Source organism: Nylanderia fulva, unplaced genomic scaffold, assembly GCF_048542155.1.
Source record: "Nylanderia fulva isolate GAGA-0341 unplaced genomic scaffold, ASM4854215v1 Scaffold49, whole genome shotgun sequence".
NCBI lineage: Eukaryota > Metazoa > Arthropoda > Insecta > Hymenoptera > Formicidae > Nylanderia > Nylanderia fulva.
This window is the reverse complement of record NW_028190576.1, coordinates 622,151-645,314: the sequence shown is the minus strand read 5'-3', so window position 1 is coordinate 645,314 and position 23,164 is coordinate 622,151. Positions and strand designations below refer to the sequence as shown.

The window sequence follows — 23,164 nt, the reverse complement described above, 5'->3', positions numbered from 1 at the left end:
CAAAGAAAGATTTTTTCAAAAATATATAAAATATATTAAATTAATATTATTAAAAATATAATAAATATCATTAAAAAATTATATATCTATAATTTATATAATAAATAAGTTTTAAGATAATTTTATATAAAAGAAAACGTTATCCTTGTCACATAAATTTTGGGATTTATATTATCAAAACGAGAACTTTACAATAAAATATATTAAATATAAGTAATAAAAATAAAAAAGTTGTATTAAAGATAATGTTTAATATCACGCAAGAACAATGCAACTCAATCACAAATTTTATAGCACAAATCCGATATTTACTCTATTATATATCATAAGTAAAGTAACACTTAATAAGTAATATATGCTTAGTTGCCTACTCTCTACCATAAAGCTCTAATTATATCAATTTAAAAATTAATTTTAAAAAATTTTTTATTTCTTAAGATGAAATACCTCTTTCTCTCTATATTAATAAACAATTTTTTATTATATCTGGAGATGAAGTACCACTTTCTCTCTATATGAATAATTTTATTTTTATCACACTGTTAAAAAAATTGATTTATACATTTATATATACATTAGAAAGTTCATTTTTCGATTAAATTAAAACCAATTATGTCATGTTCTTTTAAATGATAATAAACAAATATTACGCTATAAGAAAAAAAGTCGATAAGAAAATTGTTCTAAAACAATACGTCATTACTATAAACGTTATTACAAACATACATTATTACAAATATTTATTATCCTTTGTGATTCTTCGATCCGAAAATTGCTCAGAAATTTCAAGCAATGTAAAGGGATTCTAGTAATACACACATTTAATATTTGGAAATGGCTGTGTTTCCATCAGTAACTGATCGTGTACTTGTCGATAATCCGATAAGAAATTATCCAGTATGATGGTATAATTAATATCTGTTTGCTTTTTTTTTACGAAATAATCGTTACACATCTTAAATACTTCGGTGCTCAGTGAGTCTATTGCAGCCATTGAGCTACTACGTATTTCTATTTCCTCTTTGCTTCCATATTTAAGTTCATCTGCAAAAAAACCTAGTATTTTATTTTATGACACAGTAAATCCTCTACATAAAAGTTATTTGCAAATTTTTACGCAGTATGTAAATATATAGTATGTCAATTAAGAAGAGAGCTTACAATCTATAAATAAAACTCATTAATAATAATAATATAAAAATATAATCAAATTTTTAATTGAATACTTAATTGTATTTATTATAGTATTTTAAGCACTAGGTTTATCGAAAAAACAATGTTCATATATTGAATACATAGTTTGTAAATCAAGATTCCGAATAAAAATAAATGTGATTTGTCTTTTGTAAAAAATAATCTAATATTGGGCATCTTACCGTTTCTTTCTAATTTGGTTAAATGTTGTTTACTATAACTAACAATTTTAAAATGAAGAAGAATTTGAGTGAAGCGATAATCGATAAACATTGTCTTCATCCAAGTTGCATAATTGAAACCAAACTTATGTCCCTTAAAATAAAACCATATATCGCTCACTAATGATCGAGCCTTGGTATAAAAATAAACTGAAATAAAGTTCATTAAAGTGTAAAGTAATATTATATAGTACCATTTATCAAACATAATACAGTAGTTAAATCAATTAATTATAGAGATATTAAATTATATCTGTATAGTATTCGTCAATGGAAATTAATAAACATATATGTACACTCGTTATGTCTACAGAAGATTTTTGTTAGACATTTATTCTATTTATATATTTTAAGAATTTTACATTTATATTGAGTCTTGTAATATATTAATAAATACAAAATTTTCGTTGATACTTCATCAAGAAGACCAAATCTCTGAATAAATTGTCATAAAAATCTTTCGAGGCACAAACTTCAACATAATCTTTCAAAGATATAGATAGATTTATAATACAATCTTATACAACACTGAATTTGAATTTAGAATTATTATATATATATATATATATAATCTATATATATACTCACATTTCAGTGCTCAGCATAAGCTTGCACACTTTTTTATACATGTATATTGTATTAGTTATTAGATAATTATCACCTAATAATAATTAATAATTACCTGGCTCCTTTTCATATGTTGATTTATCTTGATATGATTCAAAATTAGTTACAATTAAGTTCAACAATTTCAATGGATTGCCTTTGCTCCGTTTGACACATGTTACAAAGCTACCTACAACATAACAACTTATCAGCTCTGTCAATCGCTATTTTTTCAAAATGTCACATTATAATTATAAAAAACTACTAATTTATTTAATATATCTAATATGAATTTCATATTAAACAAAATAGATAAAATTTACAGTAAAAAGTGTTTATCTTTTTATTGATAATATTTACTCCTCCGTTATGTAAAGAGATTTATTTTTATTAATTCTTTCCAATATATTTCCACCTTGCGCGATATTTGCAAAATATCGTATATTTGAAAAGATCTTTAATTTGTTTGTATATAATTCTATTGTGATAATTTTTACCTTGATATTTATGTAACAAAATGTTTCCAATTTCATGCAAAATTGTAAGTCTTTCATGTATAAGTGGAATGTTAGTTTCTCCATCGTCACTTTTGAAAATCATTTCGAGCTCGTGTTGCGTTAATTTTGTGTAATATTTTGGACTCCATATTGGTATTTTTTCCTATCGCAAATATTATATATTATATATATTACTAATTGTATATTACTAATTGTAAAAAGTTGTATTAAAGAGATATGTAGACATATTTAATAACTTTAGAAAATTCTTTATACAATATGTAACAAAACTATATTGATATTGAATTTATTAGGAAACTTACTATATTGTTTATATATTACATATTACACATTATTACAGATATTAATTGATTATTCTAATTTGCCATTCTTTTAATAAATATAATTAAAATATTTATTTAAAAAAAATTTTTAATATATGTTTCACACACAGTTGAAATTTTTGCAATTGTCACATTTTTACTCAATTTTAAACTCATTTGTAAATATTTGTAATAAGAATGTATATATTAAAAAGTTTAAATTGTAAAATTAAAAGAATGTGCCAGAGTTATTAAATACGTTAAAAACATAATTAACAAATAAAGTATCATAAATATCCTAAGTATATTATAAAATGTTAAAAAATTTAAAAATTAAATATGCAACATAGTGTATAATCAGAATGTTTGCCTAATATTTTATTACTAGAACAACGAAAGCGCGCCATTTCTTAATTTTATATTAACTTTTAATACTTTAGAACTTGTTGCCAAAAATACATTTCTCCTAATATTAGTATTATTTTTCCTAATATTAGTTTTATTTTTCCTAATATTAGTTTTATTTTTCCTAATATTAGTATTATTTTTCCTCAAGTTAGTTTTATTTTTCCTAATATTAGTTTTTAATGTTAGTTAATTGAAAAAAGAGAAGTCACTGCAGTAATTCCCTCCCAAAAATAAAAAAAACTTTTAATGCTTGCATTTAAGCATTTAAATAATTATAAAGATTGTTTTACATAATATATATTCAGCTTAATTATATTATTCAAAAATGTTATTATACAATATTGTATACAAATTAGATATTTCATATTGAAGGTTTAGTTTGCAATTGCAAGACAATTGCGATTGCAGAAAATTTAAATAGAATCAAATTCAAAAGCTTCTTTAATTTGCCTTTTTTCAATTTCTGTCGAATTTGTGATATATAATTTATTCTGTAAATATAAATTAAATTTTAATTTTTAATAACGCAGCATTCAAGCAATGACTCTAACGAGTGTCAAAAAATTCAAACGACATCAATTCTTTTCACCTATTATTCTGAGAACAAACATTTTCTTTCTTGACGCTTACACGGTGTCTCGAACAAATAAGAATGATATGTTGCGAGTGAGAATGGCAGAAATATTAGTAGATATAATTAGTCGAAGAAAACTGTATAGATGCCTCTCTCTCTCTCCTCTATTTTTTTCAAAATATTACAATATATTTTAAATATAAAATTTTCTCTGAAAATTTTTATTTTTTTTCATTTTATATTTTTAAATAGATAAATTAAATAATTTTTCTATTTTATAATGTATAAATAATTTTGAAAATTTAATTCGGATTATAAAATAACGAATAGTATTTTCTAATTTAAATATTCTTATAGCAACAATGCTATACATCTTATATTTCAAATATTATTTTGATTACGTATTACGTGTAATCTACATCAATAAATTATTTTAGGAAGTTCAATAAGAGTATGATATATAATTATAAAGAGAGACACAGAACATTTTAATAGCCACATAAAGTGCATAAATATTGTTAAGTACACGAGTCAAATTTAAAACACATTTTAATTCGCTTTTTAAATAAATAGCTGTATATAAATGTATCAAATTTTATTTTTAATGTCAAAATTTTTTTTCTATTTCTAAATTACAAATATGTAAACGTGATATAATTTTTTATTATTTTCTTAAAAATAACAGTCAATTATTATTTTCCGAACAATGTAACAAAAAATAAACTCACATTGCGTTGAGTCGATTACTTAAACCTCTCTGCTTTAATAGGTATATTCGCTTTAATGTTCCACTGCTGCTCTGCTATAATCCCATATGGTTTGGCACTGATCACTGCACTGTTTTTTCCATTATTTTATATTTGCAATAATTATTTATCACACTTTGCTACACACAGATGCACTTCAAAATGAACGGACGAGTCGACAAAAATAAGATCACTCGCGAATGCATTTCGTGACATCGCGAAGTGAACGGAAAGTGTCATGGCAAAGTGAAGAAATTTAAAATTAAAATTATGTATACAATAAAAATTCAAGAATAAATTATGTATACAATAAAATTATGTACATAACAGAAATTCAGCGAATTAAGATTATTTACATAAAAGAAATACGGCAAATTATGTGCATATAGAAAGAAATGCAGCAAATTAAAATTATGCACATAATAGTAATTCAGTAAATTAAAATTATATACACACATAATAGAAATTCGATGACATAAACAAAATTATTGTACATAATAAAAACTCAGCAAATAATATTTTTAACAAATTGTAAAACTGTCAAACGACTTGATTGTGATTCAAGCCGCGAAGCAAACTTCGAGACAATCAACCAGCATCGCGGAAAAGAGGCCTCGATACTTCGATTAAAATTAAATTCACTCCAATATGCTTTTTTTAAAAAAAAGGATAAAACAAATGAAAGAAAATATTATATCAAAATTTTGCATGTATGTGCAACATTCAATAGTTATAATTAACATCATTATATAAATGTAAATATTGCTGTGAGGAAACAGGATTGACATATTTTAAATTTATGACGTAAATATTTCATCTCAAACAAAAAATTAACGCGCATAATGATTAGAATTAGAAGAATTACGTAAGTATTGAATGCAATGCACGAGATTAACCTATATAAAATTCCGAATATAAACCGAATATATACAAAATATTTCTCATGTTTGCAATATTTTGTATGTAAAAATTATCAAATTATTCTATTACATAAAAAAGCCTATGTATTATACTTTATAACTTCAAGTTTCCAATTAATAAAAAACTCATAATATTACGTTAATGCATTATATTATAATACTCTTTAATTTGCACATCAATGCAAAGAAAATTTTAAGGATTTAAAATAAAAGATAATATTTCTAATCGCGTAAAATTAAGAAAATTTATCTGAAATATATACATATATATGTATACAGAAATTAATAATCAGATAATTTTTTTTAATTTTATGTGATTAAATATTATCTTTTATTTTAAATTCTTAAAATTCGCTTTGCATTGATGTGCAAATTAAAAAGTATTAATATAATGCATTAACGTAATATTATGTGGGTTTTTTATTAAATTGTAAATTTGAAGTTATAAAGTAACACATATAGGTTTTTATCTGTTTTATATATATATATATATATATATATATATATATATATATGTGTGTGTGTGTATGTGCAAACTAGTTAATTATTTATTGAAATAGAGACTTAGACCGGTTAGCCGAGACAATTCCGAAACCAAATAATGCTATGCTCGAGTTTGGTCTACCAAAATGGAAAATGATGCCTCTAGAACATAAGATACCTATGATACCTGGACTCAAAGATGCTTATAATTTTACACGACGTAAGGTAGGAAGCAGTCTGTGGGAGATAGATGGACCAAAAATGAAGTTCGACCTGAGTGATCCTTATTGCCATGAAAGCGGATTCTCCTACGAACTCCTGCATGATAAGCATCTACGCGATTTTTTCTCTAGACCAGCTAATTTGAAGTGTCTGTTAAAAGCCGGTCTCATCACAAACGATATGGATGTGAAATGTTCGCTGCGCGATTATAACACTTACAGAAAATATCTGAAAAAAGTACATACTGACCGTGTCAGAAGAGAACTGAAAAGAAGAAATCGTTTATTTGTTGAAAGAAGAGCCCTTCGTTTCGCCGAGGACCAAGCACGCAAGGAAGTGAAAAGGTATATTTCATAATTATTATGTAGCAAGAAGAATATCATTTCCTAATTTCAAAAATTAAATTTCTTTAACAGAAAAAAGTAAATTTCTATTCTACATCAAATATTTTACAACCATCGGATATTTTATACATAAATTTCATTCTTTTGAAGAGTAAATTTGATCAATTTAGAATCGATTTTTTTAAATATATAAATATCGCAAGGTATCAATAATTTTAGAAGAATTTTTATTTGAAATTTAAATGATATATATTTTACTAAAGATATATTAAAGATATTAAAGATATACAATACATATATAAGATGCAAAAAATGAAAAGTTACAAAAGATGACCTCTATACATATACATACAGGTATGTATATACATCTATTATGTTTTCTTTAAATCGATTCTAAATTATACTTAAAGACTATCAGAAAAATATCTGATAGTTTTGCAATATATTTTGTTTTTATATTTGCATTAGAATATGCCAAGATGTGTGGTGAATCTATTTTTCTTTTTATAATTATTAATATTTTTACATTATTTCCACTTGAATTTAGTACATGGACATGTTTATAAATTTTTCTGAAAATATCAGATTAAGAGAAAAAGAGAAATTGGCCATCGACAGAAAGCACCTCGTGCAGCAACAATTATTAGAAAAAGAATTAAAAATCCGGAAGCAAAAGGAGAAAGCGCATAAATCAGTGCGAAGATTGCAGCTGTTAAAGTTTATTAGGCAAGAAGAACAAAGAATGATAAACATTAAACGTAAAAAGCGGGCTGAACAAATCCGGCAAAAATGCAAAATCGCGACGGAAATTGCCCGACAAAAAGTGATAAATATTTTGGTAGATTGGAAAAAGAAAGATAAGAGGCGAAAGAAAGCTAAAAATAAGCGATTACTAGATATTAAACAACAAAAACAGAAAGTCATAGAGGAAAGGTGTATATAAACCTATTTGATACATTATTATTAAATAAAAAATATATTAAGAATTCGTCAAAATATTCGCAACATAATTTAATATTTTAATGGCTTAAGTAAAATAATCTAACAGAAAAAAAACCTCTACGACAAATTTTTTCACAGATGGAAAAAGAAACAGTATTTTCAAGAAAAAGATATTGAGAGACAGAAAATATTATTACAATGTATAGATATTCGTCGACAGAAATTTATACAGAATTATAATGATAAAATCAATCAAGAAACTACAAGAATGCAAAGTAAGACTAAGAGAAAAATATTTCAAAAAATAGTATGTTCAATCTTTCATAATAGAATTATTTATATTGTGTTTATATATATATATATATATAACTTTTAAGATCGATATTATGTTGCGAATGATTTTATTAATTTGATATAATATGACAGATTATATCATTTAATAAAAATCTTTCTCCTTTTCTTTGTAAAGTCAAATAAGATCACAGAAAAAAAGGAATCCTTGATTCAAGTATATTTTTATTCTTGAACGCTATTTGATTGATTTAAGCATAGAATGCTCTTTGTAATCACAAATTTTCATTTGCCTTAATAATAAATAAGTTTGTGTAAAGTATATTTTATCCTTAAGATATATTCTTGTTTTAAAAATCGCATATGGTAAAAACAAACTTAGTCACATTTGAACTAAGAATTATTATATATATTTGAAAGTACCGCTTATATCCGATGCACACTTGTCACTTGTCCTTGCAATATTTATAAGTAAATTTCAGCTTAAACCAAGAATATTTTGCACTTTGTTTTAAGGATAAATTATCCTTTATCCAAAATTATTTATATTTGGTGCTATTATAAGGATAAAATATACTTGAATCAAGGCATATTTGCATTCTCTCAAGGATACTGTTTTTTCTGTGATATATTATCTGTATTTATAAATTTTAATTTTATAATATATAATATTATTTTGCGCAGGACTTTTGGATAATGCAAAGTTGTTTACAAACTGCTATGTTAAAAAGTATTTACCAGATAAAAGAGAACGTATTTGCTGTAAAAAGAATTTTGAAAGCAATAAGGTAAAAAGCACGCAAATTAATATATAAAACATTTTAAACAAATAGCAAACATATTTTCTAATGAAGGTTTTCCCAGATATATATGTATCGCAGAACGTAAAAGAAAACAAACTGAAATAACTCAAAATTCAATAAATATATTTTTGTAACACTACTTTATATAAAACAAAAAACCCCATCAATATTCTTAATTTTTGCTCTTTGCGTCAAATTTTAATAAAAATTATTTCAAATAACAGGTAAATGCAAATGGTAAATTTCAAAATGCAATGCAAAAAATTAAATATATTGCATGCACAAATCGTAATAAGGTAAAATAGAAATTCTTAGCTGGAGAAAAAGTCGAAGAACGTCAATTGTGATATAAACAAAAATCGTGCCAACGGAGATAGAATAAATATTTTATAGATTGTTAATATAATATTAAGAAACAAATATCCGTTTCAAAAAGTTAATAAACAACATATTTAAATTAAATTACCTATTAGCCCAGAATGTAATGACTGATGAGAAAATATTAGTTATCTAAATGTGCCAATAATTATTGTGTGAAAAATTATTACTTACATCAATCGCCCTTTTAATAGCAACACACAGTGCTTGATATCCAGTTAGTTGATTAACTGTCCATTGCTTGGTACTCCTTGGATTCCATAGTGCGAAATTCAAAGTGTTCAGCACAAATATCCAATCCACCGCCCTGTGATCGAGCAAATCCGGATAAAAATCAGATGTAATTCGCGTCAAATTGGTAATTTCAGCAAGGTTTTCTGTCTGATAATTTTGAAGAATATAGTTCTTCACCTACATAAATCAATTGCAATATCTCATTGATTTTTTTCAACACACACACACACACACACAAACAAAGAACTTATTTAAATTGTCTTATACAATTAATAAAATTAAATTAAATTAAGTTCCTAGAATTATTTAATATTTGAGGTTCAAATTATATGCACGAGTAAAAACCTACATATTAAATATATATCTCGATACACAGTAGATGGTACAATATTATAATGATGTTAAAAATGTAAAGATTATATGTGTGAGAAATAGGATAAAATGTAGAATAAAATTTTATTTTTGTACGCTGTATTTCTGAAAATATCAGTTTCAAAATTTATAAAAATATTTTTTTTCTTTATATTTAGTACTTCATATACATTTTCTCGTTTTCTTTATTTAAAAAATTACTAATTGTATCACTAGTTTTTTCTTCGTGAATATCATCCATATACAAAATAAAAATCTATTAAATATGTACCGCGATTTCTTCTTATTTCTTATATCTTTTCTTAATGATTTAATTTTTCGATACGTGCGATTACATCTTATATATCATGTGATATAGGTATTATAATATACTAAATATTATTATAATATTAATATTATCCTGAAATTTTTTCAAGAGGGAATAAATAAACTCACCTCCAATGCTAGATTTTTTATACCTTTGTTACAGATGAATGTTTCTTTTCCCTTAAAAGCATTGTAATCTTGATCTATAGTCATATAGTCAGTTATATAGTCAATCATTATGTTATGTGTTTTCTGCTTCAAATTATTAACTGTGATTATCTTCCGATTAGTTCAACGAGTTTCACGATTCTGATAATGAAAATAAACATGTTTATATTTTAAAATCCGTTAACCATCATCGCAAGTGTCTTCAAGGTTTCTCTCTGGTACCTTATATTACTGCGTGCTATAACTATATACATATAATTTACCTTTAAACTCACCCTTGCCAACTGTACAGTTCAGGTATAAAAAAAGATCCCGACTTCTCTGAGAGAAAGTATAACAATATTATTATAATATAAACAGAGAGAAAGTATAACAATATTATAGGACTCTAATAGGAAGTACAATGTTTTCGAATAAATAAGCAAGTTTGATCGATTCGAAATCGATTAATGACGTTAATCACATATTAATTCTTCAGAGAATGACTGATTGGTCAACGAGGATCGCAATTGATTAATCGCTCTCAAGTCGATCAAATCCGCTTTATTCGAAAACGCTATTAAATACATAAATCTTTTCCTATTTTTTATATTCTCGAGATAATATAAATGTTTCTTTTTAGTTACGTCTTTTATAAACGTTTCATTTCATACCATTATTTTTTCTAATTTTGAGCCTAAAGTTATTCATCTACGATATTAGAACTAGAATAGAATTCTTCGAGATCACATTTGAAAATTTGTCACGCAATAGAATTGCAATGATTTCTTTATTTTAATTGATCATTTAAATGTTATTTTATTTAATAATAGATTTTTAAACAATCTTGAAGAATGTCCGATTTTTAGACACAAGACTTTAGATAATGTAAATACACTTGGCCTTACCTATTCAAATCAAATTATAAAAATGTTTATTATATTCTAGTCATTAATAATAAATAGAAAAGATTTTTATTATACATTTTTATAAATAGAAACATTTATTAGATTTTTTTATTTAAATAAGCTATTAAAAAAATAATTTATTAGTTTATTTAAATAAATCTTTTCAATTAGAAATTTATATACACAAAAAAAGAATTTAATTGAGGAAAATAATCCCAAAATAGATCTTTTAACTAATTTGGTAAATATTTTAATATGTATTTACTTAAAAACTTACTTATTTTATAGCACAGATAATTGCGCGTTCGCCCTCTGTGTCCAAGAAATCGAATTCATATTCGACCTTAAACATTTCAATGATCAATTCGATCATCTTTCTAAGAATAAACCACCGAGAATATCTATCTTATCATACACACCTCTCTAATCTGGTCATTTGGAATAAAACTTGGCCGACATAAAACTTGTAGTTTTCATGTCTGCGAAAAACCTATAAAAAAACGCATATCGTACATGTGGAGAGGGGAAGGGAGCACCTAATCGTGTGACAAGATTTACTGGAAAGAGAGAAAAAGCTTATGGAATATTATTCGCACAGGAGCAAGAGAATTTTTTATTACAAATATTTCGTACATGAGGCCAACTGCAATGTTGTGAACAACATGTAGAAATAATGTTTCATTTTTCTTACAGAAACAGATGAACATGTAAAAATAACATTTCATTTTTCTGTAAAAAAATGCTTGCGGCACAGACTTATTTCCGATCCAGAATAGGATCTATTGTTTGACCACCGCAAATTTGTCCCCATCCAATCAAACGCCAATGTTTCTCTACGCGCCTGGATAAGGCAATCTTTTCATCAACCTCCGTGCAAACCGGATTCGTCAAGCTAATTTTTGCCAAATCGGCACGAGTAGCCAGCACTCTACCTCCGGTACTTAACGATCCAATATTTACTAACAATACTTCCCCTCTCGATAGTTTCGGTACCTAGCAAAAAGTAATTTTTTTAAAAACAAAACGAACCTAACTTTAAAATAAAAAATAAAATTATTTTGTAAAAAATATACTCTACAAATATAATTATATATCAAAATGTCGTATATAATAAATATATATCAAAGTAAAACATTATATAAATTTTATATAACTTAAGAATTATATAACAATAGGATTAAGTGACAATTTTAATTAAAAACATTTTTAAAATCATATCAATTACTTTCAAAGATATGGATGTAAATTTTGGAAATGTGGTCACATATAGATTTTCAATATTGTGTAAACAATTAATGTAAGATTACTTACTCTCGCACCCTTCTTATCACCCTCGGTCCTTACACCCAATAAACGTTTGAGTAGATAATACGAGATTTCCAGTTCGATAAATATCTGTGGCAACGCACCGACACTTCCAAGAATTTGACCAACTAAACGATCAGCGCGACACAGTGTGGGTTCGATTTTGGTTCCGACGCCTTAAAAACACATATAATTTCTTTAGTATTTATTCATCAACATTTGTTGGGATTTTATTTATATTAAATCAATTAATAATATGAACATTTATATACTCAAATATTTTTATTAATTTATATTTATAATATTTATATTATAAATATTTATATTATTAAATATTATAAATATTATATTTATATAATATTTATATTTATAAATATAATATATTTATAAATATATTTATATTTATAAATATTATATTTATAATATTTATATAATATTTATATTATTTTTTATATATAAATATGATATAAATATTACTTACCAATTAAACCACCCGGTACAGCAAATTGCAGTTCATTCTGTTCAGCGAAGAGAGATACGATGCGTGAGAATATTGGGCGACAAGTCAATTTACCTTCGCTGTCCTTGGATACTAATCCTGGACGAACTTCAATTTCCATGCCGACCTACAAAACGATGATAATTTATAATACATGTTTTAGATGTGTGTATATATTATTTGAAACTATTTAATTTTATCATTACCTTTAGTACTCCTCTGAGGATACTACCACCAGCTACGCCACCCTTCAAATCGTCCACCTCGCATCCTGGTTTATTCACGTCGAAAGATCGAATAACAATCAGTCGCGGTTCGGATGTAAAATCTCTCATTGGTACCGGGATTTTCTTTGTGATATATTCGCATAGCACTTCGATGTTGTATTTGAGTTGCGCAGAAATCGGTATTATCGGTGCACCTTCCGCTACCGTACCTAATAAAAAAAATTATTCAAACAAAATATAAAACATATATCTATTAAATTTTATTTAAAAATAGAAAATATTCAATATTTCTGTCAAGTTATGATCATTTTAGAAATGCATAAAATTTATATTTCGGATTTTATACACGGAGAGAATTTTGTGTTATATTTTACTGCAAAATTCACTACAAATTTTGTTTGGTGATAAACCAAAAATTACCATGTTACATATTAAAATTATTATGAATGATTAAGGATTGAAAATATTATGCTGCATTGTAAAATTTATTTTAAATATATTTTATATATGTTTATCACTTCTTTGGCATCTATTTTACTTAAAACACTTAAAGAATCATAAGTTTTTAATATATTTTAAAGTAATTGAAATTTTAGTATATATTTTATTAAATTAATCAAACATATTTTACATTTTATTGTGGTAGATTATTAATACTTTTTATTGTAAATAATCAGAGAAACTCTTAAAAAATTCGTCCAATATCATATTGTCCCACTATTACCAGGAATTTCAGAATATTCTAAGAGAAAATTCTCTCTGTGTATAAATATGAAATATTACACACACAAAAAAAAACTAATTTTACATCAAGAAACAGCATAAATAATAAATAATTAATACCTTGAATAAATTTCAGAATTTGCTCATATTGTTCCTTTGCCTGTGCTTCTTTCACCAAATCGATCTTATTTTGCAAGATGACTATGTGCTTCAGTTTCATAATTTCGATAGCCGCCAAGTGCTCCGATGTTTGGGGTTGCGGGCATGACTCGTTACCAGCTACAATTCAAAAGTTCATTATTGGAAAAAATATTGATAAACGAGGGAATTCGATAAGAATAAGTTTAAAACATATATAAATTATTTACCGATTAAAAGCAAGGCGGCGTCCATAACAGCCGCTCCGTTGAGCATAGTTGCCATAAGAATATCGTGTCCAGGACAATCAACGAAGGAAACATGACGAACCAGCTGAAATCTTCCAGAACAAACCGGGCGTAAACAGGGGAAAGAATCGTCTTTACTAGATCCTCCGGATATGTAGCGTCCTGGTCGGGGACACTTTAGATTGTCACACTCATAAATCTTGGCATTTGCATATCCTGAAATAAGAAGAGCAATTAGATATAATAAACATTACTATTTTCTTTTTTTCTTCATTCTTCTCACGAGAATTTTTTATGCAAGAAAAACTGTTTAAGCATGCTAAATGTTATTTATTGACTTCTAAAATAAATTCGATATCTTTGTGTGTATACATTGTTAAAAATTTAATTTCTATGTTTTCCACATATCCCAGATTTAATATTTAATATCCAAAGATGTAAACACATATGTAAAAATGTTTGAAATATGCCTTTTTAAAGTTTTCCATATCTCTTGCTTATCTAGAGTAGCAAGAAAAAGTTTCTTTTATTGTTATAAAAATTTTTAATTAAAATAATTATGTATGCATTACATCGTGTTATCGAAAAATTCTCAATTTACCATAGATATAAAAGTTAAAAAACTTAACAAATATAACACATAGATTTTTTTCATAATAATAATCTAGTTAATCTTATATTAGAAGAACAAACACGATACTATAATTTGCCTCATGCAAATCTTTATTTCAAATTACTGACAATAACAATATATGTATGAGTCTTACAGAATATGCTTTCTTATGCTCACTTTTGTGCTCATTTTTGTTTAATTGTTTGGTCTCCTAATATCGATATGTCATCGACGTATATAAATAGTGTAATTTCATAGCGTTTCAAAAAGACATAACAGAATAATACTCGGTGAGTCTTTTGTGAATGACAAAATTAGAATACAGAGACATATCTGTATAGCACATGTATATCGTGAAATATATAGATCCTAAAGATGTTGACGACATATAACTAAAAGATAATTTATTTCTAATAAGCAACGTGTACAAGTTTGCGTCAACCCTTTACATTATGAAATGGTTAAGCAGAGAGAAGAAAAATATGAAATTTTATTATAAAATAAATTGTCATTATTTATAATTATTTACTGTTGAAATTGTATGATAACAATTAACTTCACGGTTAGCATCATAATTTTCAACTTTGTTATTTTAATTACATACTTGATTATTATCTATTGATAAATACTTGATAAATACTATATCTTAATATTTAAAGACTGTGTGTGTGTGTGTGTGATGTGCACATATATAAATAATATACTGCTTTTCATGTTAATGTATATTTAATTGAACGTTGTTTTTAAATTTTTTGGCACATCTCTTGTGTAATGTGATTAAAGTACAAAAGATCCACATATGAGTATATTTGGAAAGATTTGCACACATAACACACATAAATAATATAATACACCCCAATTTTAAATGTAAAGGGCTTCCGCCACTTACATCAATCTCAAATATCTTTACAGAGATTCTAAAGATTTATAGTGTCGTAATTACCATACTTTTTATACAATATGGAAATTAATCGGAAAAATGCGCATTTTCTCGAAATAAAAATAAAATACTTTTCTGCTTATAACATGCAAATCATGTTTTATCAATAAATTTACATATCCCAATATGAACGCTGTTTTGCATATTTTTTTTTAATTTTATTTCTTTAAATGTCTATAACATAAATCTATTAATATATTTAAGAGCTTTAATAAATTTAAATTTTCAGCATTTTCCAAAAGCTCTGTGACTGGAAAACACTGCAAAATTGACATATTTAAAATAATATATATAAATGTACTCGCGAGAAGTATAAACACATACTCGTATTCTTCAAAAAAGTAAAAAAATAAATAAGAAGGAAAATGAAAAACATATGAAATTTTTGTTACACGTTGCCTTCTTATATACACTATACTTTTTATATACTACAATACTGTTATATATATTATTATAAAAGAAGAATGTGAATTTTGATTCCACACATTTATGTTCACCTATGTATAAGATGAGTATAAAAATAAGCGTAGAATGTATTAAAACAAAACCATACAACAAACAGCTTTGTCACACATTTTCATAACATTTCTCTCTATATTTAAGAAACTTAATATTATAACTATTAATATAAGATCAGTCAAAAAGTTTGACTTCATTTTCGATACAGAACTTTATATGCATCTAAAACAGGCACTGTTGACTATTTCTATATATTATTGTAAAGATAAAATTTTTACTTGTCATTTGTGCATGGAATTAATTCACTTTATCAGAAGCAGAGCTATCACCAAATGCACATTTATAAAATTTATAAAGCTGCCGTGACTACCAAAACAATTTAGAAAAGAGAATATGAAATTCAGACCTGAAGTTTCATTTAAAAAAACAAGTCACATTTTTGGATCAAAATCTGTCGCCAATTTTGTTCTTAACTGATTAAAAGATCCATTTTTAGAGCGATTTATTAAAGATGCATTATGAAAAAACATTCAATAAAAACAAGCAAATAAACCTAGCTCAAAAGATGTGATACTGTATACAAAAGATTGAGATTACAAAAATCGAATCAAACTTTTTGACTGATCCAATTTGATATGACAATAATTCGCATGACAAGTCCATTTTAACGAGTCATATTAATCGTAAATTATTGACAAAATGTATAGTACAATGAAATACAATAATAGCGTCTTTGAAATATCTTATAATTCTACATTTTTCTCTTACTGTCTTATTTGAATCATATGATATATTGTTACAAGATTGACTAATTAATTACAATCCATTTTTAATTAAACTGGGCCAAATAATTTCTTTATTTTTAGTATTTATATCTTTCAACTTACCTAGCCTACAGCAATCTAATATGCGAAATAAATTTCACATCCATTGTCAAGTAACAAGTGTGAAATGATAGGAAAGTAATGCAAAAGTTAATGCAAAATAAACAAGTTAAGAATGTCAACAAATACAAAGGTACTAAGAATTGAGTATTAATTCACAGTAATCAAAAGTAATTGGAATCGAGAATTAATACACAGTAATCAAAAGAACACTATTCGTAACTTTGTTAATAAACATTGCGATTTTATGCAATCAAACTTGTGAGTTGTGTTTAAAATTTTTCGCATCTTTGCTGGCAGTCATAACTCAACTCAAAAAGAAAAACTGAATTTAAAAAGATAATAATATAAAAATTTCGAGATACTATAAGATTTGATTACATTATCCCAATCTAGATGAACTACTCCTAAGCTTGAATGCTTTCTTTCTCTTTTCGAATTACAATCGTTGCTAGCTCGATAATATATACAAGGAAAAAAGATTAAACTTGACTTAATCGGGGCTAACAATTGAGCCACGTTGTGGCAGACATCTCATAATAATTACATATACTTCAAAAGAAACATTAAAATAAATATCGCCGGCACGTTGCGGCGCCGCATTTACAGAGAATTCTATTCTTCGAGATATTCTTGGCGTCCGGTTCGTTATCCAGTAGCTGCTGTTGCATCTTCTCGTTACTGCCGCGCGGCGTCTGACACGTATAATCAAAAGTCAGCTCCTCATTCTGTTTAATATCCTTGATGGCGAAGAGCGCGAGACTCGGCAGATTCGGATCTAGACAATTGATCCAGATCGCGTAGACCGCGAGATTCGGATCGCACGAGTGATTAATGAAATGAGAGACGTTGCCGTACATGGCGGCGTCCACGGTGTACGGGCACTGGCCATCGGTCTCGTTGTAATCGAGATCAAAGAGATACGTACGACCGGTCACGTCGTACTGTCTGCCGCGTCTCTCCGCTTCCTCGCTACTAATCACCTCGCCCACGTACTGAATGACGAAGGTGCCCTTCTTGATCGCGCGTAAAGTGCGCACACCCCAACCGCGACCGTTGTCCGTGCGGAAGATGCACAGCTGCGTGTCGCTGCCGCGTTGCACCACACGATTCGGACAAGTCAGCGCGTCGCAGGCGCAGCGCTTGTTGCATTCGTAGATGGGTGTACCAGGAGGTACGCGTACCCGGCATGCCGACGTATACGGCAACGACGTCACGCCGTTCTGCGCGAAGCAGCAACCGGACTTTTTACCGGTTTCGCAGCTGTCGCACTCGCAACCGATCGGCGGATCATCCGGTATTATGATGCCTGCGCCCGGCAGGTAATTGTTTATATAATAAAAGTCCTGCGGCGCGCCCTCCAGATCCACCAGGTTCTCCACACGTATCGTCGGTTTTTTCTTCGTGATACTGTTCATTTCGTTTTCCCAGTCTTGTAGCAACTCGAGCTGGTCACGCCGCAACTCCTGCAGAAGCATGTGCACGAGCTGTCGTTTTATCTTTATCTCCAGTTTGCCGCTACGAGACGGTCTATTCAAATAGTGCCCAATATTTATGTATACATTGTCCTCGGCAACGGTGGCAGCGGTGGCGGCAGCTGATGTAGCGTCATCGATCGATATGCCCTTGGAAAATAATTGGGCCAGAAAATCCTCGACGTCGCGCACAGTTGGATAAAAGTTTGTTTTCTTTTTGAACCGGTTGATCAACTTCTGCCTTTCATCCTCAAACTCACGCAACAAATCCTCACAATTAATGAGATTGCGCAACGGCTCCCACGTGTTGTATTTATAATCCCAATTCTTCCATTTGATAAAATAGGACGGCTCGCCATTCTGCTCGCGCTTTTGTAGGATCTTCTCTACTTCCCAAAGCTTGTTCTGCTTGCTAGACCTAGTAGAGGACTCGCCAAGGTGTTGATAATTCACGATTATTCTCAGTGTGTTTGATATCGTACAACAACACTCGTAAGTCTTTTAGTTCGAACTCACGAGATATCAGACTGTCGTCTCGTGCGGACGATCTACCATCAGACGACGACTCCTCGTAGTCGGACTGTCGGCCATCGCTACCTGGATCTCTCATACTTCCGTTACATACACGAGATCCGCCATCGTGTGCCACGAGTGCCTGTTGCGTGATGATTCTTCGGTGCGCTCGCAGATGCCTCGATGATGATGATGATGATGATGATGATGATGATAATGTTGATGTTGATGATGATGATGATGAGACGGTGCGGAAAGTATTTCTGTTGTCCAGTCCATGGGATATATTGATGTTGCGGCTCTCTCTTGTCTCGAGTCTGGACTGCTTGGCGCATGGTGCGTCAAACATGCTTCCAGGGGAGAGATGTCGTTTTTGATAAACGGCCGGCGTTTCGCTATCTACGCTGCCGGGTATATCTGCTGATTTGCTGCTGCTACCACAAGCCACTGCGTCTGCAATGCCAAACATTTAACAGCGTCATTGTTTCATCTTTCTTTCTTTTCCTTTTTTTTACGCGTATGACACTCTCCCCTTTCGCCTATTTTTTTCCTGTCCTTATATCTGTTTTTATTTTTGCTTTTGTTCTCTTCAAAGGTCCTTTTCACTTTTTTTCTCGACATGCCGGACGAATAATAGCAATAAATAACATGGGCCTACTTTGTTCATGCTATAATTATTGATTCCAATTGAACGATACATAACACACAGTGATAGCATATAATTTTAGTATTTTCTGAAGAGACCTCTCCGACTTTTCATCCTACTCACAGTTTCAAAGATTACAAAAAAAAATCAAGTTTGCACATTTGGCATACAATCTCTTTCTAATTTTTTTAACTAAAATACATTGTGTAAAAAATTGTTTTATTTTACATTTTGACGAAAGACATAAGCTTTTATGACACAAGTATCGTATAAAGCATCTATATAAAAAAAGGGATATTTTATAAGTAAACTCTAAACAATAATATATAATGACATAAACACGAATATAGACACATATAAAATTGATTAGTACTAGAATATGTTAATATCACAATTTTTATATGTCACAGTTTGAATGTGTTAAATGTTGAAGAAATTAATATATATTTGTAAACAGAAATAAAATCAAATAGCAAGACATAAATACACATTTTGAAAATACATACATATTTCATCCTGAATAAACAATATATTTTATTATTAAAGTAAAAAGCAGTTTAATGTGTATAATTATATTTGTGTAATTGCAATTATAATTATAATTATAATTATATATAATTATAATAATTATTATAACTACTTTTTTTTAGTGTTAATTTTTATTTGTTACAATAAAAATTACTTACCTTTCATTTCAATTTTTCTCACATATTGAAAAAAGAAAGAAAAAACATTTTAAAATTAAATCAAACTCGACAAATGACTGATAATTTATCATTATTATAATTTATCACTATTTTTATCAATATCAATTTTAATCAATACATAAAATCACCATGTCACCAAATTTCTCACACATTTGTGTGTATTATTTTAAAAATTATCTTTTTTCAATAAAAATAAATAATTAAAGCATTTTTTCATTGCTCACACATAATTGTGCACTTTCATTAAAAAAAAAATTAATTGCTACCTTTGCAAAAACATTGGCTACGTTCAGCAGAAAAAGTAGCTTTGCAACTGTTATAAAATTCGTGAAACTGATAGGTATGTATATGCTCTGTCTTAATTGCATTTAAGAGCATATACTAATCAGATTTACTAATTCTACAATAGTAGCAAAACTGCTTTTTCTACTGCACACAGCTATTGCAAAAAGAATATATTTGTGCAAAACTTTCATTGTATCAAATTAACAGAATATACAAATAGACAAAATATTCAATATATTTAAATGTGCTCACCGAGTTTAATAGTAATGTTCCTTTCTAGTTCATTTTTAAAACGAACAGTTTGCACTCCTGAAATGGCTTTTACAATCGTCGACTTTCCATGTGCTACATGTCCAATAGTACCTATAACAAATTTACATGTTTATAATAGAAATATTAAAATAATATATATGTATGTATGCGCGTGTAATGTATGATTTTATTTTATATTACATATAATATAAACTATATATAACAAAAACTATACATTAAAATTAAAATTTTTAAATACTCACCAATATTGATTGTAGCTTGTCTACTGATCACCTCACGTGACAATGCCGTTAATTTACTAACATCCTGTAAAATTAAAATAATGTTATTAAATCATGCAAAATAATGAATTTTTTACAAAGTACAAGCCAAGTGGAAAAAAAATCATGGGAAAGAAATTATGAACAGTGTACAGTAAATAGTAAATAGAGCAATAGATTCTATATCTTTTTTCAAATTACAAACAATATATATATATATATATATATATATATATATATATAGAAACAATTAAATTTAAGTTGTTAGTCTAATTCAACTAACAACATAAATCTCGACTGCAATTCATTAACTTCTTTATAAGACAAAATTTTAAAAGAAAACATCAATTTTTAAAGATTATTTGTTTATACATATATATATGTAGATATGAGTCAAGTGTGTCGAAAACGAAACGGTATACTAATTTTAAGAAGAAATGAGGTTAAGTGGGCGAATGACGCGGCGCGCAAACGATTATCATCGAGACTTTTGACCTTTTTCTTCCTTAGATTTGATTAATACCGGATAATTAATTTACTTCACTCAAACGGCCGAATAAAAACTGTTGTGAAATGAATTAAATTTGGAAAAAAGTGGCTTAAAAAAATCTATAAATTATCCGTTCAATATGTAGCGAAAGGAAGCGTTCAACGAGTTAAAATATCGAGTTTAATATTAGTATCCTACTGGTAAATGTCTTCGATATCGGCGCGAAATTTTCCATATAATCGAAAACAGATGATCGAGTGTTCGAGGATTTGATGTTCACTGAAAAATAGGGCACGAAGGACACGTGCGGCGAGACGCGTTTGAATACGTCCATTCGCCGATGACAAACGGAGCCCCCTCGCTCGAATGTATCTTGTGCGGTACAGAAATTAACTTACGAGCTTCGACAAGTCCTGCTTGTAGAGATTTGGCTGGCCGGTGGTAACACCCACTACTTCCTCGCCGCCCATGTTTTGCTTCTGCCTCAGCGGTGACTATCTTCTATCAACGTAGACAAAGTTACGGATAATTGCGCGAATTGGTCTTGGAAGAGAGAAGAAGACCGAACGGTTCGGGCAACGACTCCGATTATGAGAAAAGACGGGAGAGGTGCTTGGTGACTATTGGTCACCTATCAACAGCGCTCTTTTGCGATTGGTGGGTTCTATGAGCAACTGTTTTTCTTGATTGGTCGAGTTGCGATTGATAAGATTGCGATATATCGAAGCTCGAAGTTTGCTGAAAACAAAGCTTTAAGTTACATATACATACATTTATCTATGGGTGCGTTCCGTTATGCACTGCAAGTACTGGCACTATGACGTCATGCAAGTGTACTGTTGACAGCGTTCCTTTTTAATTTTGTGCACTTTGAAGCTACTGCAAAATAGTAAAACGGAACGCACTACAGTACGCTTTCAGCAGACTTTTAACTAACCTTTTTCGCTAATAATCATCGAGTGAAAAATTGGTGAAATGGATAATACCATTATTGCATTAATTACATATAATTTAATCGAGAATATATATGATTCGAGTGAGTCATCAAGTGAAAGCGATTTGGAAATGGAATTAATAAATGAAATGAGACGACAAATTAAAATACCTAGAATAAAATGTAAAAATTACGTTAAAAATATTGTATCATTATATTCAGATATGGAATTTAAAAGTTAGTTCCATCGTACACATGGAGGTAGCCATCTTGATTACTGCGAGTGCTTTACCTCGCCGGTTGCAGTAATCGCAACAGGAAATAACGTCAAAATTAATGACGTCATATACTCATGATAGTACTTTCGCAGTGCACTGCTATCTATATCGGAACGCTATTGGTAGTACTGTCAGTACTTGCAGTGCATAACGGAACGCACCCTATATTGTAACTTGAATGAATTTTTATTTGCCTATATATTCTTGTTATTCATTATTTTTCAATTTCATATGAAATGTGAAAATTTCTATTATATGATTACAGAATTATTATATATATTATATATTATAAATTATATATAATTAAAAAAAAATGATTATCTATAATGTATATATAGTATTATTATT

The 23,164-nt window shown here is 28.2% G+C and overlaps 4 protein-coding genes across 7 annotated transcripts; 1 reads left to right on the top strand and 3 right to left on the bottom strand.

Moving 5' to 3' along the window:
- Positions 1-221: 221 nt before the first annotated feature.
- LOC114940088 (queuosine 5'-phosphate N-glycosylase/hydrolase-like) lies at positions 222-11,678 on the bottom strand. 4 transcript variants are annotated; one of them, XM_029314589.2, is made up of 7 exons: positions 11,197-11,678; positions 9,994-10,353; positions 9,127-9,363; positions 2,519-2,681; positions 2,098-2,211; positions 1,377-1,565; positions 222-1,044 (listed from the first exon to the last, which is right to left on the bottom strand). In XM_029314589.2, the coding sequence occupies exons 2-7, from the start codon at positions 10,099-10,101 to the stop codon at positions 806-808; spliced, it is 1,050 nt and encodes a 349-aa protein (XP_029170422.2). In that variant the 5' UTR covers positions 10,102-10,353; positions 11,197-11,678; the 3' UTR covers positions 222-805. The 4 variants fall into 4 exon arrangements, with proteins under 4 accessions (XP_029170422.2, XP_029170424.2, XP_029170426.2 ...); XM_029314591.2 differs by lacking the exon at positions 11,197-11,678 and having other exon boundaries at positions 9,994-10,173; positions 10,308-11,171; XM_029314592.2 differs by having other exon boundaries at positions 223-1,044; positions 10,017-10,353.
- On the top strand, positions 5,412-8,586 carry LOC114940092 (uncharacterized). Its single transcript, XM_029314601.2, has 5 exons — positions 5,412-5,434; positions 6,050-6,538; positions 7,124-7,471; positions 7,619-7,755; positions 8,456-8,586. Exons 1-5 carry the CDS (start codon positions 5,412-5,414, stop codon positions 8,584-8,586), a joined length of 1,128 nt encoding a protein of 375 aa, XP_029170434.2.
- Positions 11,676-16,356, bottom strand: LOC146721380 (eukaryotic translation initiation factor 2 subunit 3-like). Its single transcript, XM_085486889.1, has 7 exons — positions 16,350-16,356; positions 14,042-14,275; positions 13,794-13,952; positions 12,930-13,159; positions 12,706-12,850; positions 12,231-12,400; positions 11,676-11,912 (listed from the first exon to the last, which is right to left on the bottom strand). The coding sequence occupies exons 1-7, from the start codon at positions 16,354-16,356 to the stop codon at positions 11,676-11,678; spliced, it is 1,182 nt and encodes a 393-aa protein (XP_085343015.1).
- Positions 14,762-22,219, bottom strand: LOC114940082 (histone-lysine N-methyltransferase SUV39H2-like). Its single transcript, XM_029314576.2, is given in 5 exon segments — positions 14,762-18,865; positions 18,867-19,396; positions 20,834-20,944; positions 21,097-21,160; positions 22,003-22,219. Coding segments are annotated over 5 exon segments (2,121 nt in total). The 5' UTR covers positions 22,075-22,219; the 3' UTR covers positions 14,762-17,521.
- Between the last annotated feature and the right edge of the window lie 945 nt (positions 22,220-23,164).